The sequence below is a fragment of the Balaenoptera musculus genome, chromosome 5 (assembly GCF_009873245.2).
Source record: "Balaenoptera musculus isolate JJ_BM4_2016_0621 chromosome 5, mBalMus1.pri.v3, whole genome shotgun sequence".
NCBI lineage: Eukaryota > Metazoa > Chordata > Mammalia > Artiodactyla > Balaenopteridae > Balaenoptera > Balaenoptera musculus.
In genome coordinates, this window is record NC_045789.1 from 54,234,800 (window position 1) to 54,249,349 (window position 14,550).

A 14,550-nucleotide genomic window follows, 5' to 3' on the forward strand; every position below is an offset into this window, starting at 1 on the left:
CTGCCAGGGCCTGGGTTCGATCACTGGTCGGGGAACTAAGATCCCACAAGCTGCATGGTATGGCCAAAAATAAATAAAACTGTAACACTTCTAAAAGAAAACATAAGAAAAAAGTCTTCATGATCTTGGGTTAGGCAAAGAATTCTCAGCTACAACACCAAAAGTTCAATCCATAGAAGCAAAAATTGATAAATTGTACTTCGTCAAAATTTAAGACTCTGCTTTGCAAAAGATGCTGTTAAAAGAATGAAAAAAAAATTGTTAATCACATATCTGACAAAGGACTTGTATTCAGAATATGAACAGAACTGTCAAAATTCCACCATAAGAAAACAACCCAATAAAAATATGGGCAAGATATTTAGGCCGATATTTTACCAAATTAGATATATGAATGGCAAATAGCACATGAAAAGATGCTCAGTGTCCTTAATTGTTAGGGAAATGCATATTAAAATTACAGAGATACCACTACAAACTTACTAGAATAACTTTTTTTTAAACATCTTTATAGGAGTATAATTGCTTTACAATGTTGTGTTAGTTTCTGCTGTATAACAAAGTGACTCAGCTATATGTATACATATATACCCATATCCCTTCCCTCTTGCGCCTCCCCCCCCCCCCCATCCCACCCTCTAGGTGGTCACAAAACACCGAGCTGATCTCCCTGTGCTATGCAGGTGCTTCCCACTAGCTATCTATTTTACATTTGGTAGTGTATATATGTCCATGCCACTCTCTCAGTCTGTCCCAGCTTACCCTTCCCCCTCCCCATGTCCTCAAGTCCATTCTCTACATCTGCGTCTAGAATAACTTTTTTAAAGATAATATGAAGTGCTGGCAAGGATGCAACCAGAGCTTTCAGACATTGATGGTAGAGATGTAAAAAGGTGGGACCACCTGTGAGAAGAGTTTTACAGTTTCTTATAAAAAGTTAGACATATACTTATGACCCAGTAATCTCATTCCTAGATATTTTACCAAAGTGAAATGAAGACTTATTTTCACACAAAAATCTGCATATGAATATTTATATAGCTTAATAATTTCACAAAACTGGAAACAACCCTAATATATTTAAATTGGTGAATGGATAAACAAACTGGTACCTCCCTACAGAAAAATACTGTTCATAAATAAAAAAGAGTGAGCTCTAATACACAACACTTGTGTGAATCTATACATTATAATGAGTGAAAGAAATCAATCTCAGAAGGTTCCATACTGTGATTCCATTTATATGACATTCTGGAAAAATGCTAAACTATAGGAATGGAAACAGATCAGTGGTTGCCAGGGATTGTGTGTGAGAAGAAGGGTTGACTAAAAAGGAAGAACATTAGGGCTTTTTTTGAGATGATGCAACTTTCTGTGCCTTGATTGTGGTGATAGTTGTCAAAACTCAGAACTATACACCAAAAAGAATTTTATTTATACAAATTAGATAATTTTTTAAAAGAAAGGAAGAAAAATAACCCCTGTACATAAGATACAGTAATCAAGATAGTGTGCTGTTGGCAAAAGGGTAGGAACATAATCATTGGAATCATTCAGTTCACAGCTTCTATATGAAAAGCTCCAAGAGGGCCATACTTTGTTCTCAACACTAAGAATTCCTAGCCCAAGTACATGCAGCTACCCTTCCCTCCTTAACTACTCCGAGTTCTCATGTGAGAGAACATGGGCTAACCTCCTCCAGGATTAGAGACCACATGAAGAGAGAGGTTCAGCCAGCCCCAGATGACCACCAGCACCAGATGTGTGAATGAGCCCAACTTGGACCCTGCAGCTCCAGTCAAGCCACCAGCTGGTTATAGTCCTGTGAATGACACCAGGTGAGACTAGCAGAAGAACTGCCCAACTGAATCCAGTCCAAACTGCTGATGTGCAGAGTCATGAGCAAATAAAGCGGTTGTTGATTTAACCACCATGGTTTAGGGGCGGTTTGTTACACAGCATTAGATAACTGACACAATATCATCCATAGAGGAGGCAAATTATATTGGATCCCTCACCCCTGTTTTTTTTTTTATTATTATTATTTTAGAGATGTTACAAGGAAATCCTTTCATCTCTGGGGGGAAAAAAAAGAAAACCACATTAATAGCACATTCCCAGAGATTTTCTATTAGGTGTATTTTCCTGCATAAAGCCCAGGCAATGTAATTATGCTGACATATCTATAATAACATGTTCATCCTTTGTGGTTATATTTTAAGATAGAGAAGGTCAAACATGAGAAGAAGAGAGCTGACGGGACCAATAATCTGTAGTTGACAAAGTGAGACTAAGGGGGGACATGGTGGCAGTTTTTAAATATTTGATGGCTTTTTAAAACCATGTGTTGTTTTAAGCCAAAAGTTGGATTAATATGTATAAGTTAAAGGAAGAATGTTTCAGACTCAGAAGTAGAATAATTATCTAAAATGAGAGCTGACCAAAAGTGAACAATGCTGCGTCAAAAATCAGTGAGGTGGCTGTCATTAAGAATTTACAAACTGGTCACGTCTTAGAGATGTTTTCTGTATTGAGTGTGCAGGTGATTCCTATACAGAATGAGACACTATACTAGATAATTTCTAAGTTCCTTCAGACATCTGAGTTACTAAAATTATTTGGCATCACAAGAGTCATACCCATGTTTTAAAACTTGGACCTTTAAAGCTTGCCGTCCTTTTAATTAGTGAGACTTTCCAGATATGCCCTGATGCCGGTAACCAAACCAAGTTGTTTTGCCTCATAATCTGTAGATATTTTTTTCTCTCCTGCTTACAGCTTGTCAGTGACCATGTGCACCAGGGATTGTTTCAAAGGATGGAAAGAAACTGTCACGTCCAGCCTGCCCTGCTTTGCCAAAAACTGGACTACAAACAGGGCCAGCTTTGTGGTCATGTGAACTGTGTACTTGCACTGGGTCTCATGCTTGGTTTAATGGTCTGCTACCACTGTTTTGAAATTCTTCATAACTTATGAACAAGGGGCCCCACAGCCAATCCTAACTACGATCTTCATCTGTAGTTCCTCACTACCCACCCACTACTTGTTATCTTGCACTCTGCCTTCTGCCTTTACAGTGGAATAAGATCGCACTCTCAAGTCATCTATTGCCTAATGACCAATCCCCATAGTGTCCCCTTAATCCTCGTCCATTTTCATGTCTCAAGCATCTGACCTTGTGACAGGACCATACCTTTAAATTCCCTGTTTGGTTTCCGTGACTCTGTATGGCTTTCTTCTCATCAAATTTGTTTGATAAAGTTGATAAAATTGAGTAGAATGATGGAATGAAGTTAATAGTCACAATACATGCCTCAAGATTTGTTTCTCTAGAGTGGGCATATACTCTATCCACCAGGAATTATTGGTACTTCCCTTATTTTCACAGGGTCAATGACAAAATGATTTCCAAATGGATAAATTTAAAGGCTGAACTATATAATCCTACCTGGTTGGTATTACAAATCATATATAGGTTTTTTTGGTGTTGTTTTGTTTTCCTTTTCTTAATATAGCAATGAAATGAAGAACATACCAAGGGTTTCATCAGTTGATATATAAATGGCCGTAAATTTCCTCGAGTCTCCTTCACGAAATAATCAATGACGCTGAAAAGATTTGGAGTGTTACCTGTATACAGAGAATGAGAGAAGGCTCAGTGTCACCTGTGTAAAGATAGAGTAAGAGAAAGCTCAAATGAAATTTAATGGAGATTACTGTGTATTTCCTATCCTCCAGAAAATCGTGTCAATTCCTCACTTTAACAGCTTGCTAAATGGCCAAGGTTTTACCTACCCATGCATTTTCTTTCTCCTTTATAACCGTATCTAATTCCCTATTAAGAAATTACCCCTTTCCTATTGTATACAATTTGGTGGATAATAATTAGTTACTCTGCTCTTTCCCAGTTACTGTATGAGAATGTGATTCAAGTTAGGCCCAAAAAAGCTCCCTTCCTGAAATTTGAACTTGAGTAGAGGATCAAGAAAGCAGATTCCTAATCAGATGATGCTTAGTACAAGTAACTGCTTCCTAGTCCCTGAAGGTTTTCTTGCCTTCCAGTCATTCTGTGGGCTTCCTATGTTCTTAAATTCTTTTTTTTTGCTTGTTAACCATAATTGCTTTCTTCTGCTTGAAACTAAAGACCCCTTTAAAGCCAGAGAACTTAGCATTTTAATATCTCATTGTAACAGGCTAATTTACTTGGCTAGGAGTAACTAAAATGTCTTGCTACCCCCTAAGCCAATATTTTTTGACAAGTAAAACCAGGTTAAACCTGAATATCCCTGGTAAACTTAAAGAGGAAAAAGAATTCACGGAATGACAACCTGGTTGAAGGGTAGGATTGGGGAGTATGAAAGGTGAAAGAATAATCCAGGCTGTTCACTTTGTGTACACTAGGGACTGTTGGGGCTAATGACAGATAAATGAGCCCCAGTTCACCGGTTGCAGAGGCACATTCTTCCTCCCCAGCCATTGCTTCCAGTCACTTGGTTATTTGGATTATCCTTCAGCAATCTAATTCTCTGTTTCCTTCATTAGAATTTCTGAAAAAGCCCAGTCAGGCGTGGACATGAGAACTGAAAATCTCTGGGAGGCATTTATGGCAAAGATGTAAGTGGGGTATATGAAGCAGCAGCTGTCTTGCTCTTGGTAAAGGTCTGCACTCTAAGGGTTATGGCCAGACCATAAGAAATTCAACACTACACTCCCTTTCTCTGGTCAGTACAATGGGCCTAGAGAGGCAGAGGAAATAGGAGCTCAGTTTTAGAGAAGATATCATAAACATCTTCAAGACCCATCGAATCCATTTAAGTGATAGCACTTTCCTGACCCAGTCTTCCCACCACTGCAGCCTGAGATTACAGATGCTTCCTTTCCCCAGCATCCTGGACCACAGGCCACATTACTTCATTGTCATTGGCTGAAACCAGTGTAAATACCAGTTTTTCCACCTGTATAATAGGTGTTACCTCAGGGTAATGATAAAGATTAAATTAGATGGCGTGTGTGAAGTATTTGGCTCTGTGCCTAACATAGTATCGAATAGTTATGACTACAAGTCAGCTGGGGTAGGAGAGGGGTTGAAGACAAGGAAGAAATCCTCTCTTCACTACTTGTTACTATTAAGAGGGGAATTTCTGAACTTCTGGATGGTGGGTATTAAAGGACCAGGCATTTAAAGATTTTTTTTCCCATTAGAAATAAGCACATTGGGGGCTTCCCAGGGGCTTCCCTGGTGGCACAGTGGTTAGGAATCCGCCTGCCAATGCAGGGGACACAGGTTCGAGCCCTGGTCCGGGAAGATCCCACGTGCCACGGAGCAACTAAAACCCTTGCGCCACAAACTACCGAGCCTGTGAGCCACAACTACTGAAGCCCCGCGCGCCTAGAGCCCATACTCCGCAACAAGAGAAGCCACCGCAATGAGAAGCCTGTGCACCGCAACGAAGAGTAGCCCCTGCTCTCTGCAACTAGAGAAAGCCTGCGCACAACAACGAAGACCCAACGCAGCCAAAAATAAATAAATTTATAAATAAATAAATAAGTACATTGGAATACTTACATACTTCTAATTGGAGTATGTAAAATAGATGCTTAACAAAAATATTTTTCTCTCCCTGAGACAATTATATTGATAAAGATCTTCAGAGAAAGAAAGAAGTGGAAAGAATTGATAGCAGATGATCTTCTACTCTGCCTCCCCCACCTGCTCTTGCATCTCGTTTCTCACCCTGGATGTCTGCTACCTTCAGGACCCCTTAACATGGCTGTTTTTCGCCAGCACTATGTTCCTAGGCAAGGAGTCTGCTTTTCCACCTTACTTTGAATTCTATAAGGTAGGTTTGGGAGGAAGCAGGAGAAAATTAATCAACAAAAAAGAAATAGTTACTTACAGGTTTTTCCAATTCAATCGTGTAGTTTTTTCCTACACTCAGCACTTTGTAGTGCTTGATTCTTGGCAGGCTAAAAAAAAAAGTTCATCTTCATTTAAGTATACTTACTATTGGGTCAAATCAAACTAAAGTGAGTATAAAATATCACCTGTACAGTAAAACTATGTTCCCATTACTCTAGTTTTCTATGTCTCGTTTTGGGGGTTTATACACTAGGGATATAGGAAACCTGGGTCATTGAGTGGGTGAATGAGAAAGAATAACCAAGATATAAAATAGACAATATTATAAAATCCTATGTAGGCATATACACGTCAAATCTATATTCTCTATATTAAAAGGGAAGTAGAAAGAATTAACTGAAAGCAAATTCCTTTCTTCATCACTATTCCTATGAGAATGCCCTCAGTAGCTGTTCTTCCTGCTAGCCGTATACCACCGTGGATAATCTGCTAACTTCAGGGCTGACTTAGAGATATGGAAAATGGTAGGTGTTAAATATTATACGAACATGTAGGTGAGAATGTAAGTATAGTAGATGAATCCTAATGTCTTCCTCTTCTGTAGTGACACAGCACTAAATTATTACCACCCTAGATATATGGTATTTTTTGACTAGAACTGCTTAAGAATAAGGAGCACATTCAATTCCCTTTTGTACTCCAGCGTTAGGCACACAGTAAATATTTATAAAACTGAATTTTAAAAAATATTTGGGGGACTTCCCTGGTGGCGCAGTGGTTAAGGATCCACCTGCCAATGCAGGGGACACAGGTTCAAGCCCTGCTCCGGGAAGATCCCACATGCTGCGGAGCAACTGAGCCTGTGCACCACAACTACTGAGCCTGTGCTCTAGAGCCCGTGAGCCACAACTACTGAAGCCCACACGCCACAACTACTGAAGCCCGCGCGCCTAGAGCCCGCGCTCTGCAACAAGAGAAGCCACCACAACGAGAAGCCTACACACTGCAACGAAGAGTAGCCCCCACTCGCCACAACTAGAGAAAGCCCACGTGCAGCAACAAAGACCCAACACAGCCAAAATAAATAAATAAATTTATTTTTTTTAAAAAATATTAGGAACCCATCTAATAGTGCTGTTTGCTAGAACTAATTTATACTGAGAGCAGAAGTCAGTATGTTTGCCTTGATTCATATGGCAGTAGTGTCAGGACCAAGACTTTTTCTAATGTTGAAAAGTTAATAGCATTTATTACGCCTCCATTGCTTGAAAGACAAACTAATTCAACATCTGTCCAGTTTACAGAAGCTGCCTAAGCAAAATTGTTTATCAGGTTAAGTTTGTCTACAAGGCCTCCCACGTTCTTTTTCATCACTCCTCTCTCCATTTCCAGGTCACATTCCTCTGGGACTGAACTACAGTTCTACTTAAGGGACTCTCATCATCTACTGTAATATCCAAATCTTCTCTTAATTGGATATCACATTGGAAAACAGCTAACAATTTTTTCCAATCACTTTAGAGCTTTATTCTCAAAACGTGGGATAAAACCTAACCTACCCTCTTCCCTCCTAAGGAAAACCAAAAATTATTTCCTAGTGCTGAACCTTCAGGAATCAGTCACGGGCTGGTGAAGGAAAACTTTGGATGGAGGAAATCCTACAACTACCCTTTTTTGGGGTGGCTGACTCTGGCTTTGTCTTTGTCTTTGTCCCTACATGAAAAGACCTTTATAATCATACTTTTGAAAACTCTCACCAATTCCCATTAGATTTTTTTTATTCCTATGACGTAAGTGATTATTATTCCTTGGAAGACTGATAGAAAGCTTGAAAGGCATGGCCTTTATAACCAGAAAGATCTAGGTTCAAATTCTGGTTCTGCTGTATGAACTCTCTGAGCCTCATTTCTTCATCTATAAAATGGAAATGGTGATGCCTGTTTCACAGTGCTGTTGTGAATTAATGTTTGAAAAATCCTTAGTATTGTACAATGTCTGTCACATGTAGACAGTAAATTATAACTATGTTTTACTACTTTTTAAATGCAGTTTTTTAGTAGTTTCTGTAATTCTCAGTTTCTTCACTTGTGAAACATGGAAAATACTGTCTGTCTCAGTTTTTATTGTGCCTGAAGGAAATGTTTGTCAAGCACTTAACAGAGGACCCACAAAAGTACCCCATAAGTGGGGACAGTGATTGTTGTTGTTAATAATAGCCATCATATCATCATCATCATCATCATCATCATCATCATCATCATCCATGGCAAAGCTGTGGGAGGAAAAGCAGCAATAGTTAACAGAGTCTCTTGGAACTTTTGACTAATAGGACTAAGTGCTAAGGCAGAAAATAAGGTAGAAAAAAAATTCCATTGAAGTCACTTAGGTTTTGACTCTCATTTCAGACCTGTGTTTTTCTTTCATATTTTTTTTCCCAAAAGAATAAAGAGAGAGGGGAAAAATCTAGATTGATAAAATTTGCTATATTGAGGTTTCCTGATTACCACCTCATAAAAGAAGTAACCTGTCTTTAAAAAAATATATGTGGCTTTAAATATGGTTATAAATACTGTTCTTAGCTCCTGACCCCGATTTTTGCAGAGGAATGAATTTTGGGTAAATATTTTCTATTGCTTTCTTGGCTAATGGCTTTCCAAAGTGTTTATACATCTAGCTTGCCACGTACTCATAACAATTTTAAGAAAACAAAACCAAATTATGAAGTTTGGTGTAAGAATAGCTTTATGTCTTATGAAGTCACACACCACTGGGCTGGGTAAAAGTGGATGATATTTTACATCAAGAGAGGAGTCACCTGATAATTTGTCATTGAAGGACTTTTGCTTCTTCCTGAGAACTAAAATCTTTTCTCCCACAGTTGATTTGTTAACAGATGGAGATAATTTTACTTTCAAGTACTGCTTTGTAAACCAACTTATCCTTTTTAGCTAGTGTTTTACCAGGCACACTGGTCTAAACTTGCATGGCTGAACATTTCTCCTACAACCTGTAAGAGAGTGAATTGGTTTTGTGGGCAACACAGGTGCTTCCTAATGGTCTAGACTTCTGCCAAAGTCTTTACAGACTACTGCGATACAGTCTAACCAGCTAAACTTCTACTACTCTCTACAATTGCTATTCTTTAAAATTGTGACCTGTTAAACAGAATATATTAAATCCAGGCATTCCAAAAGACCTATTTTGAGGCATTAGAGAACACATATGATAATCCTTAACATCATAGATATATCTGGCTCATAAGGAATATTTGTGCAAAAACAGTTAAAATTTTTCCTAGCCACTTTCAGGTATAAACTATTCCCCAAAGCCTAAATAAGCACATACTGACTCCAGTGTTAGAATGCTCTAGTTTGACCACTCTACCTCACTCCTTGCTTTCTAAATATAAACTTTTCTTGAGAGTGGAGGGATGATCAGTTTTATGAAATGTCATAAACTTTTATGACCATTAGCTGTACAAGCATGAATTTCTATGTGAATTTAAACTGGAAGTATGTTTACTAAAAATAGACTTATGTAATTTTGATATGAACTCCTTTGCCAGACTCTTTCTAATGAGGTTAAATATAACAAATACAATATGAATAAAAACTGTGACATCAGATCTATATCCTAAGTATAGAAACTCATTGCATTTGGTCACAACCCATATTTACAACAGAAAACGCTGTTATTTCTCATAGCTCACTCGTTCGGAAAATGCAAATCAAAAGTTGGACTAATTTAGACCACCTTAAAAGAGATCTTGCTGCTATTGTGCAGGAAATATACAGTCTTTAAAGAGCCATTAGATCTCAGGATTTTGTTCATTTCATGCAGAACAGTAGCACAGGGTTCACATACAAATGGATCAAACACTCAATCCAACCAAGAAAAGAAAAGTATGAAAGAAAAAAGTCACTTTCTTGTGTGATCTAATTTAACTTTCAATCAGTTAGATTAAATTCCTTTTTTTAAAAATCTGTGAGAGCTGCATAGCACAGGGAGATCAGCTTGGTGCTTTGTGACCACCTAGAGTGGTGGGATAGGGATGGTGGGAGGGAGATGCAAGAGGGAGGAGATATGGGAATATATGTATATGTATAGCTGATAACACACAATTGTAAAGCAATTATACTGCAATAAAGATCTTAAAAAAAAATCTGTGAGATAAATTTTTTTGCTAATTAAGAATTATTTTATTAAAATTTTTTAAAATTTCATTTACAAAACCTTAAAGTGGCTCAGAATAAAATCCAAAAGATATGCAGTACATTATTAAAAAATATGTAAAACGTCATTGAAGGGCATTAAAGAAGAGTTAAATATTGACACACAAGAGGACAAGATCTCCAGGTAACAATATGGACTAATCCAAAAGCATGTCCTCAGGGTAAACATGAAGTTGTGGGTTGGTGAGTACAATATATCACTTCCATAAAACTTAAAAACATAAAACAATGCTATACAATAACTGTGGGACAAACATATGTAGAAAAAGGAGAAAGTAACCCAAAGTGTGTACCTTCCCAGGACAGTGGTTGGGGGTGGGGAATGCGTTTGGCGGGAGTCGGGCAGATATGGAGTGTTTGGTTTGTCACAGCTAGGATTTGAAACACGGCAGTCTCAGCTTCAGATCTGACGCTAACAATTCCTCTAGGCTCCATGCCAAGTTCGTGGACTGCTGGTGGAGAAGGGCCAGAGGCTCAGGGTACCTGCCTCCACCTGCCTCCCACCCCGACCCCTACCGCCGCCCTCGAGCCAGCTCCTAGCTGAGACCGGCCCCATCCTGTCACTGCCCTGATCAGATGCTCTGCAGGTAAGAGGCGGGCTCAGGAGCCACCTCGCAGTGGACCTGGGTTCAGCTGTGTGACTTCGGGCAGGCTGCTGCCCTCCACAGGTTTCATTGTCTCATTGTGTAAAATGGGATGGTATGTGGAATAAATTTGAATTCAGTTTTGTATACTCTTATTTTTTAAAGTGGAAGTAAACAGTTAAAGACATTCTGTATTTTATGTGATATTCAATTTCCTAAACCCAAAAAAGGACAGACTCCTTGACCAGGATATACTAAATAGAAAATTTCACTTTTCTCCCAGGAGTTCTTACAAGCTCACTGAGATTTAATGCCAGTCATAACTTTTATTTATTTTGGATTGGTTTCAAGGTAGCCAATTAAATTATAAATCAAGTAAATTATCATGAGTAATCCATGATATTCTACCATATTAGTTGAAAATCCTTTAATTCCAAATGTTAGCCTATGATAAACAGAAAAAATAATGAAACCACAAGATGATTAAGCTGACATAGATATTCATATTGTGGAAAAATACACACACACACACACACACACACACACACACACACACAGATTCTCTTACTTCACACACAGACTCAGGATCTGATTTACCATCTAACGTTCTTGCCACATGGCTAGTGTATAAAGACAAGTCTCTTTATATGAAGTAATTGGCAAGTGAATGAAGCTTCTTGGGTTGTAGCTCATACTAGCATTGCAGCCACATGCCATAATTTTAATTTTGTCCTGTAAGTGACTATTTTCTTTTATTTTTTAATTAATTAATTAATTTATTTATGGCTGTGTTGGGTCTTCGTTTCTGTGCGAGGGCTTTCTCTAGTTGCGGCAAGCGGGGACCACTCTTCATCGCGGTGCGCGGGCCTCTCACTATCGCGGCCTCTCTTGTTGCGGAGCACAGGCTTCAGATACGCAGGCTCAGTAATTGTGGCTCACGGGCCCAGTTGCTCCGTGGCATGTGGGATCTTCCCAGACCAGGGCTCGAACCCGTGTCCCCTGCATTGGCAGGCAGATTCTCAACCACTGCACCACCAGGGAAGCCCAAGTGACTATTTTCTTTTTACTGCCTTTATTCACTTGCCAGTGTCTTCATATTTAATCTATTCAGAATTATTGATATTTATATATGGATCAGTAGCTAGATTCCTAGATAGATGTGTTATAGCTAAAAAAAAAAAAAAAAAAAAAAATAGAATATTATCCACAGAAAGAATGTCAAATTCAAGAATCAAAGTTCTGTTTAAGCTCTTATATGAAAGATAATCATGTACTGAATATTTTCATTTAGGACAAAAATCACTATATTTCAATTATATTATCAGTTGTAAAAATGTTAACTAAGCCAGAGTCCCTATTGAAATGCAAGTTTTTATAGACTCTGAGGGAAGGAGTAGACTTTAAAAGATACAACCACCGTGGCTACACAGAAAAATCAACTTTTGCATGTAAATGTTACTGACTATCAAAGGTAAACCATTTCACTAGAAAGAAATTATTAACCTTAACAAGAGGCTCCTAAGTGATTCTTTTTATAGAAAAGTCAGATCATGTCACTTCTTTATTCATCAGAGGCCAATGGCCTCTCATTATCATTCACAGTATAACCCCTTTCCCTACAATGACCAGTAGGGCTTAGAGCTGTCAGCCCTTCCCCCACCTCTGGAATCTCATCTCCTAACCCTTTCTCCTTGCTCACTCCACTGTAGTCCCAGTGGCCTCTTGTTTTTGAACAACCCAAGTCTTCTCCTACCTCTAGCCTTATGCACTGGCTGCCTGGAATGCTCTTGTCCTACATATTGGTATGGTTTGTTCCCTCACTTCCTTCAGGTCTCTGCTTAAATGTCAGTTAACAAAGGAGGATTTCCTTGACCACTCTATATGAAATAAACAACAACAGCAACCAGAAAAAATTTCCCTCTATATCACCTCTGAGAGTTCCCATCTCTGTCATCCTGCTTTATTACTTCCATAGACCTTATCATCATATACATGATATTTTTAGTTATGTATTTATAGTATGTGTGACCTTACTAGAATGTAGACGCCTTAAACCAGGGATGTTGTTTTGTTCACTGCTGTATCCTCAGTACCTAGAGTATTACTTGAGCTCATAGCTGCTCAATAAATATTTGTTGAAATGAATGAGTGAATGAATAATAGAACTATATCCAGGACCAAGTAATCTGCTCATTCTTCTTCTTCCCTACTACAAGTGTTAGCTTTGGCTGTCTTTAGCATTGTTTATATAACATTCCCTCCCTATTCTTGTGTTCACATTTTTATCCCCAATGAAACAAATAGCAGATGCTGATCGGAACTTGTGTGACTTTGCTTTCTAAAGTGATATCATGCTTTTAACAATTCCATACATTTTTAAATTAAACATACGCTGTCTCCTGCCGGATGGTGATAGAATAGTTTCTGCTGTCACTACCAGGCCTCAGGATCATATTTCCCAAGGAAGGGTTCGTCTCAAGCATCTCTGTTGCTTCTTTCCGGGATACTGTATAAAAACATCTACAGAGGTGAGATAAAAAACAGAATTTTTTTTAACTGATGAAGATCATTACTTGAAAAAATGCTACTAAAATAACTCCTACAGCTACAGTTATTAAGTTTTCTTAAAATTTCCAGCTTTATTATTACAGTTAATTTGATATAATTATAATTACTATTATTACAAGCCTGTGCCACTATGAGTATGCTTATACTTAAGGCCCTCCTTCCCTCATTCCTCCAAAGCCTCTTTCTTTTTAAACAGTGAAGACCTGAAAAGTTATCTACTGATCAGTATATATTTACCATTACCACTTGAAAATCTAAGACAAGAATTTACAATATATCCCAGTCTCAGTTTATAATAGTCTCTTGGATAAATAATATTTGTTGGTGGTTTCTTTTCAGGGATACTATATATATATATATATATATATATATATATATATATATATATATATATATATACACACACACATATATGTATATATATATGCTTCTCTTGTATGATCTCTGTTTTAAATAACATATTTAAGGGTATGTCTGAATTCACTCCTTTTGGTATAATATGGCTTTCTAATGGCATTGGTGGCATTTTTATGTGTAAAATTTTTAAGAAAGCACATCTCATTTTTTTTGCACTTCTTATTTTATAGTAAATATTATAGTCAATGAAAAGTCTGTTTTTTCAGCAGAAAAATATTTGGCAGTATATACAGTATACCAAGATGTTGAAAGAGAATATCTCTGAGTGGTGGGACAAGGAATGATTTTAATTTTCTTTTATTTATCTGTAATAAATATGCATTACTTTTTTACTGAGCAAAAAAAAAAGAAAAAGAAGTAGTCTAGGTGCCTATCAGTCCATCAGTTGTCCCTGGTTTCAGTTGAGTGATGGCTAGCAGGTTTCAGTGATTATAGTACAGAGAGAATACACATCAGAACCTGATGTCAAAGATGGTACCAGGACAAGTTTCATTGACAAGAAGATGAAGATTCCAGGGTTCACAGTCTTAGTCACATTTTTCAACAATATAAGAGTTAAAAAACAAATGTAGGCTGTTGCTGACTTCAGGATGTTCTGTGCCTCTTCATTTCCAACAACACCTTACCACTTTGCACATGTCTTCCTCAAAGTACGAGCCCAAGACTAATCATTGATTGATCAATTGAATAAAGCATTCAGGTATTTTAAATCTTTGGTATAATTTCCTGATAGAAACTCAGTCAATCATAGAGTTGCATGGTGAAAAAACCTCTTTCCTTCCTTCTACATAGCAGTTTTATTTAGGTTTGTTCTTTGGAAAAAAATCTATTTAGTCTAACTGTGTGGGTGGAGGGAGATTTCCTGTGTGGTAAGAGGCTTGGTTCAAAT

The 14,550-nt window shown here is 37.8% G+C and overlaps 1 protein-coding gene across 1 annotated transcript in view; it reads right to left on the bottom strand.

Moving 5' to 3' along the window:
- Positions 1–203: 203 nt before the first annotated feature.
- The window catches only part of STAP1 (signal transducing adaptor family member 1), a 40,000-nt gene continuing 25,653 nt past the window's right edge, over positions 204–14,550 (bottom strand). The window contains 5 exon segments of the mRNA XM_036852238.1: positions 204–235; positions 3,536–3,556; positions 3,559–3,630; positions 5,894–5,967; positions 13,068–13,196. Coding sequence (XP_036708133.1) covers positions 204–235; positions 3,536–3,556; positions 3,559–3,630; positions 5,894–5,967; positions 13,068–13,196 — 328 coding nt within the window.